The sequence below is a fragment of the Ailuropoda melanoleuca genome, chromosome 12 (assembly GCF_002007445.2).
Source record: "Ailuropoda melanoleuca isolate Jingjing chromosome 12, ASM200744v2, whole genome shotgun sequence".
NCBI lineage: Eukaryota > Metazoa > Chordata > Mammalia > Carnivora > Ursidae > Ailuropoda > Ailuropoda melanoleuca.
In genome coordinates, this window is record NC_048229.1 from 63,855,691 (window position 1) to 63,863,933 (window position 8,243).

The 8,243-nt window shown below is 46.5% G+C and overlaps 1 protein-coding gene across 1 annotated transcript; it reads right to left on the minus strand.

Annotated features, from left to right (window-relative positions):
- Positions 1 to 4,585: 4,585 nt before the first annotated feature.
- LOC100475142 (dipeptidase 3) lies at positions 4,586 to 8,049 on the minus strand. Its single transcript, XM_034639054.1, has 9 exons — positions 7,932 to 8,049; positions 7,305 to 7,434; positions 7,075 to 7,216; positions 6,775 to 6,844; positions 6,468 to 6,644; positions 6,111 to 6,195; positions 5,551 to 5,626; positions 4,929 to 5,064; positions 4,586 to 4,840 (listed from the first exon to the last, which is right to left on the minus strand). Exons 2-9 carry the CDS (start codon positions 7,348 to 7,350, stop codon positions 4,598 to 4,600), a joined length of 975 nt encoding a protein of 324 aa, XP_034494945.1. The 5' UTR covers positions 7,351 to 7,434; positions 7,932 to 8,049; the 3' UTR covers positions 4,586 to 4,597.
- Between the last annotated feature and the right edge of the window lie 194 nt (positions 8,050 to 8,243).

Here is an 8,243-nt window from a genome sequence, read left to right on the forward strand (position 1 = left end):
AACTGGTTGACTGAGCCACCCAGGTGCCCCAACTGCTGTATTTTACTGCTCAAGCAATAACGAAGCCCAAATTCAAGAGAGAGTAGGGAGACGATGAATCCATCTCTGGATGGGAGAAGTATCAAAGGAATATGGGAGCATGTATTAAAGTTACAACAATAATATTTGAAACAACACAATCGGTGATCCAATAGCAGAAAGTTATAGTTGAGAATGAATTGGTAAACTGGAAAGACCAAATTAAGCAATCCTCCCAAAAGAAGAAAGAAAAAACAATGAAAGGGAAAACAAAGAAGAGATGGAAGATGGAAACAAGTTCTAATATCTGCACAACAGGAATCCCCAAAAAAGTAAAATAAAAGGAGGAAAAGTACAACATGAACAAGCCTTGAAAACGCTCTAACACACAAAATGTCAAATATTGTATGATTCCATTTGTAAGAAATATCCAGAAAAGGTAAATCCATAAAGATAGGAAGTAGATTGATGCTTGGGGGAACAAGGGGTTGGGGAGTAACTGCTTAAGTACAGGGTTTCCTTTTAGGGTGATTAAAATGTTTTAGAACGAGATCGGTGGTGGTTGCACAACGTCGTGACTGTTCTAAATGACAATGAATTATGCACTTTAAAATGGTTAGTTTTATGGTATGTGAATTTCACTTCAATAAAAAGATCGTTAGAACTATAGGGAGAAGCTGATAAACACGCGATCACAGTGGAAGATTTCAACACAACCATCGTGGTCACTAAGAGGTCAAGAAAAAAACAGCAAGGGATAAAAGATTTTAACAATACAATTAATGAACTAGAACTAATGGACATGTATGTAGTTCGACATCCAACAGTTGGAAAATTCCATATTTTTATCTTGGAACATTTACAAAAACTGATTATTGGTTGTGAAGAGTACCTCAACAGAACTTCTGCTTCCAACCATGATGGCATAACAGGAGCCAAATTTACCTCTCTGTATAAAATAAAGAGAACTCCTGACAAAATGTATAAAACAATGATTTTCAGACATTGGACAATAGGTAGTGCAGGACTGTGATTCCAGATAAAAGGAAAATAAAGATGATCTGAGCCCTATGATAGCACTAGCTTATTGTCTAGAGATACTTTCCATGCTGTAACGTGGGAGTGGGAGGAAGGTTGGGGAACCTAAACAGAACCGGGTGGTCTTGCTACTTTGAGAAGAAAAAAAAAATCAGCTTTTGGGAAGGCCAAAACAGCTAGATATGCAGGCTAGAACACCAGAGGAGGAAGCTACACAAAGAGAGAGTTCTGGAGATCTGTAGCAGGTCCCCTTGAGTCCACCAGAGGACTGATCTGCACACACGTAAGAGGAAGCTATCGAGGCCAGAGAAAGAACCATTGGCGTCCCAGTATGTGAATTTTTCTGTATGGATATTTTTTGCCAACAGAAAGGTTTTTGGGGATGCCTGGCTGGCTCAGTGGGAAGAGCACACAACTCTTGATCTCCAGGTCTTGAGTTCGAGCCCCATGTTCAGCACAGAGCCTACTTAAAAAGCAAAATAAAAATCAGAAAACGTTAAACTTAATGTTCAGGGTTGTATGCTCAGGTTGAGCCTTTAAATAGGAAAACAGGAAAGTGTTATCATCAGACTCAGATACTTAGAAAATGCCTGAGTTATACCACATTATGTGTCAATTATATCACAATTTAAAAAAATATGGGGCGCCTGGGTGGCTCAGTCGTTAAGCGTCTGCCTTCAGCTCAGGGCGTGATCCCAGTGTTCTGGGATCGAGCCCCACATCGGGCTCCTCTGCTGGGAGCCTGTTTCTTCCTCTCCCATTCCCCCTGCTTGTGTTCCCTCTCTCGCTGGCCATCTCTATCTCTGACAAATGAATAAATAAAATCTTAAAAAAATAAAATAAAATAAAAAAACAAAGACTAGGGGTACCTGGTTGGCTCAGTCGATTAAGCATCTGACTCATTTTTGGCTCAGGTCATGATCTCAGGGTCATGAGATCAAGCTCTGAGTAGGGCTCCACACTCAGAAGGGAGTTTGCCTAGGCTTCTGTCTCCCTCTCCCTCTGCCCCGCCCCCCCTGCTCTCTTTCTTTCTCTCGCAAATAAATAAAATCTTAAAAAAAAAAATTCTCTTGGGATGCCTAGGTGGCTCAGTCGGTTAAGCATCTGCCTTTGGCTCAGGTCATGATCCCAGGGTCCTGGGATCCAGTCCCATATCAGACTTCTTGCTCAGCAGGGAGCCTGCTTCTCCCTCTGCCTGCTGCTCCCCCTGCTTGTGCTCTCTCTTTCTCTCCCCGGCAAATGAATAAATAAAATCTTTAAAAAAATAAAAGATAAAATAAATTTTAAAAAAGAAAAGAAAAAGAAAAATTCACATACCATACATGTATATAGCATGCTGAATGTTCACAAAATAAACACACCCGTGCAACCTGCACACAGATCAAGACATGGAACTTTACCAGAAACCCAAAAGCCCTTCCTCATGCCCACTTCCAGGCATTAGCGCCCCCCAAACTGACTGTAACAGTATAGATCACTTTTGCCTGTTTTGCACTTTATATACATGGAATAATATGAGATATGTTATTTTGTCCTGGCTTTCACTCAACATTACTTTGAGAGAAAGAACCATTGGCGTCCTTGGATATATGCATCTTCAACTTAAGTAAAAAATGTCAAACTGTCTTCCAAAGCAGTTTTTGTCAGTTTATACTGCCACCAGCAGGGTGTAAGTATGCTTGTTTCTCCACCACGTTCTTGCTAACGCTTGGTACTGTTCACCTGTTGAAATTTTTAGTTGTCTTCACTATGAGTTTTATTTTGCATTTCCTTCGTGGCTAATAAGGTTGGCTACCTTTTCATATTCTTATTGGCCATTTGAATATCCTTTCTTATAAAGTTCCTATTCAGATATCTTGCCTGTTTTTATATTGGGTTGTCTGCCTCTGGATATAAATTTTCTGTCAGTTATAAATGTTGACAATTACTCTGTGGCTTGCTTTTCTACCCTTTTTAATGGTATTTTATGACAAATGCAAGTTATTAATTTTAATGTCATCCAATTTATCAGTATTTTCCTTTGCCATTAAGGTTTTTTTATGTCCAGTGTCCCTATGCTGAGATCACCAAAGTATTTTCCTACATTATCTTCTAAGAGTTTTAATCTTTCGCCTTTTGCATTTGGATCAATAATATATTCAAATTAATTTTATATTGCATGTTGCATTCTGTATGGTGTGAGCTAAGGGGTCAATAATCTTTTTTTTTTCTTTTCCTCAAATGAATATCCAATTGTCCCAGTTTGTCTTTGTTCTCCTTACTCACATGCAGCTCTCCCTCCTAACTTCTGGCTGGCTTATCTGTATAGACTAAGACGCAGCACCGGATACACAAACAGCCTTGCACAGATTTTTCCACTGGCCTTTACATATGCATGAAGTCCAGTCTCTATGATAAATCTCTTATTTTATATCATTCATAGTAGATCTATTTATCTGATCAAATACTGATTGAAATAATACCCTTAAAGTGACAGAACTCATTCTGCCAGATAGCAAGACTTGTTTAAAAGTTACTGAAATTAAGACATTGTGGTATTGATATTGTGATAGATAAACAAGTAAATGGAACAGAATTCAAAAATAGACCTAGATATATATGGACATGATTTATAACATGGGCACTGTATATAACACATACATACACAGAGAGTATAATTTCTCTTTCTCCCAGTTTCAAGTTCCCATGGAAGGAACTTATATCAGGCTCTGGCCTGAGTGGATCAGCAGAGGAAAAGTGGCCAAAGATGGAGGGCCAAAGATGGTGCTAGTTTCCTTTTCTTTTTCTTTTTAAGATTTGATTTTCCCCCCTCCACTAAAAAATCAGTTTAACAACAAATCAGGACTTTATTTCAAAAAATCTATAATCTTTATAAATTTTCTGTCTTGATATCTCCAAACAAGTTACTGTTTATTTTATAAATGGTATCAGCTTCAGCTTCTTAAACACACACACAACACACACACGGGGTGCCTGGGTGGCCCAGTCGGTTAGGCATCCAACTCTTAGTTTTGGCTCAGGTTGTGATCTGATCATGAGATGGAGCCCTGCGTCTGGCTCCGGCTGCATGCTCAGGGTGGAGTCTGCTTGGATTCTCTCTCCCTCTCCCGCAGCCCCCTCTCCTTAATATAAATAAATAAATCTTAAAACACACACACACACACTTGAACCTTTCAGAGACTGGGAACCCACCCATTGTCACATTCCATGATGGGATAGAACCACACAGAACTAGATTCCTTTGTGATCTTCTGTGGGCTCAGGCTTTTAGCATAAGAATATGGTAAGATCCCTCATTGCTTCTGGAAAGAGGCAAAGCTGGAGGCCACTCATCTCAAGCAGCTGAGGCTAGACCTACAAGACCCCTCACCAACCAAGAGCCCACCAGACCCCACTCCCCTGCTCCCCAGGGAGAAGGAAAGACTTTTCACACCAGGCTCCACACCCAAAATGTTTATTCTCAGCATATACTTGGTGTCTGGATGACCAGGAGGGGCACTTTGTGAGACTTTGCCACAGTGGCCTCGGGGAGAATGGCCGGTCACCAGAGACACAGGATGAGGATTGAGAATGTGGCAGTAGCCACAAGACCTAGAACAAAGTATGGGGAGGCTTTCGAGGACCTCTGGAGGACCTGATTTTTTGGCCACTTGGTCACCTCCAAGTGTGTGGCCAGGTGTTCACTCTGCGGCTGAGACAGGAGGTGGGAGTGGCAAGACCTGACCACCTGCCTGTCTGGAAACTCATCCTCCACAGGGTTCTGCCCACTGTTCTCCTCTCTCACCTGGGGGTGGGAGTCGCAGTTAGTGGCTCCCATAGCCCCCCCCACCTATTCAAACCACTGCAACATCCTTTTGTCCAGGCCCGCATACCTGTTCCACCTGTCTGAAGACCCGCAGTAAGTTTCCACGAAGGACACCCTGGAGCTCTTCCTCGCTCCAGCCACGACTCAGCAGCTCCTCTATTAATACCGGGTACGTGGACACGTCCTCCAGCCCCTGAGGGAACCTGTGTGGCCATGAGTCAGCCAGCTGTGGAAACTCAGCCCTGATCCTGGTCTAGGGCCCACCATCCCACCAGCCCCAATCACATAGGCAAAATTGAAGGCCATGTTCTCCAGGCTACTGAATGTCACTTTGGGAGCTCCTTGAAGACTGAGCTTCTGTAGCTATTTATGCCCTGAGCAAATGATTGGCCCAAAACAGATCTGCTGGGCTGGGAGTGGAGCATGTGCTGGGCAAATGAGCTCTGCTAGGAGAGGAGGGCATTTAATGAATGTGATGTTCTGGAGTGGGAGTGGGGGGTCCACCAGGTCACAGGAGGGACAGGGAGAGCCCAGGAAACATGCCCTGGGAGTGGAGAGATATCAGAGGAGCTGGAAAACAGGAGCCTAGAGTCAAGGTCTGAAGGATGGGAGGACCATGGCATTGGAACAGAGACTAAAGAACTCCCTCCTGTACCCCTACCTAAGACAAACCCCAGGGAAACACTCACCGACCAGACCCATCATAATTTCCACCAATCCCGATGAACTCTGATCCAATGATTGTTCTGATGTGGTCAAAGTGATCTAGAGAGTAGGGGTTACTGGTGGGAAGCACTAGGCTGGAGTTAGCCCTGGTCTGGGGAGCTCAGCCCTGGCCAGTTCTCCTGCCTACAGCACTCCACCCCATGACAGCTGGCTTCATGGAGCCTCTGGCCAGTTGTGAGTTTTGAAGTGGCTGTAGGCTCAACAGTGGACTTCAGAGCTGCACTTTCAGAATTTTTTCTGCCCCAGGAGCCACCCTGCCTCTGGGTTCCTTGAGAGCCTGCCTGTACTGTCCAGAGAGGTGAGAGCAAAGAGATTCAGAGGCAGAGGCAGTTGCTTCCCCCAAACACACCAGCACAGATTGTGGCCCCAGATCTGGGTGGCAGTGAAGAACTGTGTCTGTTGCCCTGGGTTGACAGAGGTCCACCCATTGCCCAACAGGCATGCTGAACTGTTGGTGCTGTCTCAAGGGCCCCCCATGGCCACAGGCTCAATCTAGAAGGGCAGAAGTCCAAGTGAGGCTCACCTGCCACGGTGGATGCATTAGCAAACAGGTTACACTGAAGCACCCCCATGGACAGCGTCACCATCACAATGCCACCATTCTTCTTCTACAAGGATAAACAAATGGACACTCAGTTTGACTCTTCTGGCCTGGGCTCTGGGGGCCCTGGAAGGACAGTGCTCAGTCCTAGCTTCAGGGACTGGAAGAGGCTTCACCTCTGGGTTTGTGGGTCCTGGAGTGGAGATTTTCAGAAGTGGGAGACAGTTAACAAGTCTTGGGTCCAAGGGTGAGGCCTGGGCTAGTAGCTCTGATCAAGGTCAAGAATGTTTATATGAAGCTCACCTAGCTCTGGATTTGAGGGCTGAAGTAGCTACTCACCAGAAGTTGGAGGATGTCATCGGGAACATTGAGCACACTGTTGCACACGGCCCTGGCGGCTGAGTGGGAGAAGATCACAGGAGCCTTCGACACATTCAGGGCTTGTCGTACCAAGGTGTCTGATGCACAGGACAAGTCTACCATCATGCCCAGGCGGTTCATTTCCCCTACCACCTTCTGCAGAGACAGGTTTTTTTTTTTTTTCAATTTTATTTTTGAGGTGGGGGAGATGTCAAGGACGCACATACACGCACATTATCTGTTTGTAGGGAACAGGTAGGGTAGGGTCTGGAACAGGAGTCCTCACCTCACCAAAGCTTGTCAACCCACTGATGTTGGTGTAGACGTGGTGTTTAAACTTGGTGGAACTTTCTGCCCTGCAGGACAGCCAGAAGAGGGCAGTTTCTCAAAGGCCACATCATGGGCATCAGAGCCTGGGGGCTCTTCAGTCTGTTTGTCTGTCCATCCGGAACAGAGTAAGGACCTGGGCCAGCAGGTTTCTGGGAGTGTGAGGAACCTGCTGGGGTGGACTCCTCTGTCCTCACCTCTTTGGCTGTTTCCCCACCATGCCATCTGCCATTTTGCCCTGGCTAGGCACTGTGCTTACCAGGGCGTGTTGCAGGTGAAGGTGAGTGTCAGGTAGCGCACTCCCAGCAGATAGAAACTACGCAGCACAGAGAGGCTGCTGTCCAGTGAGTGACCGCCCTCCACACCAATGAGGCAGGCCAGCTTTTGCGTGCTGTTCAGACCTAGAAGAGGATGGATCATCAAGTGGTCAGAGCCCAGGGCCAGAACCACCAGAGCAAGCTCCTAATTATATCCCATTTGCCAGCCCACCTGTGGCTGAGGTCACAAGCTCCAGTTCAGAGTACGAGGCACACATGCGACGGATGAGGTCAATCTGCTCCAGGGTGAGGCGCAGGGCATCCTGGTCCTGGGTCTGGCAGGGGGCATAGGCTGACCAGAACTAGAGGTAGGCCCCGGGGGTCCGGAATGAGATTAGGGTGGTCTTCAATGTCCTTGGCCTGCCACTCCTCCTCAGCCCCCAAACCACTCATTTGGGTCAGTGGCCCAGACTGAAATACCGCATGACCCTATGGTATCCTGATGACTATGAAGCTTGTTGCCAGCAGTCAGACTGTGGACTGTGAAACATCATTGTCTGCTCTTTTTTTCCTGTGCTATGTGAATGCCCCAAGGCCAATCCACTATGTCCTTTTGGCTCTAGCAGCCCCCACACTCACCAGAGATTTTCGGGTCACTTTCTGTGTATCTCCACAAAACCTGGGCACCCATGTGGCTGGCCTGTCTTGGCCTCCAGTGCCCCCACATTCCCGGCAGCCACATGATGACACACTGTGTGTTCTATGAATCTAATCACCAAGAGGCCTGCCTATCCGGGCTTCTGTGGCCCCAATATTCCCCAGCAGCCATGCTGTGGTACCCCGCGTATCCCTGTGGTACCTGGGCACCCACAAGGCCGTCCTTAAGCTTGTCCAAGCTGGTCTGGCCACGACTGAAATTTCGCAGGTTAACATCTTGTAGCCTGTTCTGGAAAAGCTGTCTCAGGAGCTGGGGCAAATGGTTGTGGCTGGGGGCAGCAAGACAAGGTTAGAGTTGGGGACATGACCTCCAGGTCAGGCAGGGCATGTGGACATACCTGGGCCTGTCCTGTCCCAGTCCACCTCCCCGTGTCACATGGACAATATGGGAGAACTCCTGAGGTGTAGCTTTCAGAGGGGGGATGGTACCGCAGGCAGGGGGTGGAGGGGTTAG

Coding starts and splice junctions, on each gene's coding strand:
- LOC100475142 (XM_034639054.1), bottom strand. CDS start 7,350: ATGTGTGCCTCGTACTCTGAACTGGAGCTTGTGACCTCAGCCACAG. Junction 7,217..7,304: donor GCTTGTGACCTCAGCCACAG/GTGGGCTGGCAA, acceptor ATCCTCTTCTAG/GTCTGAACAGCACGCAAAAG. Junction 5,627..6,110: donor TAATGCATCCACCGTGGCAG/GTGAGCCTCACT, acceptor CCTACTCTCTAG/ATCACTTTGACCACATCAGA.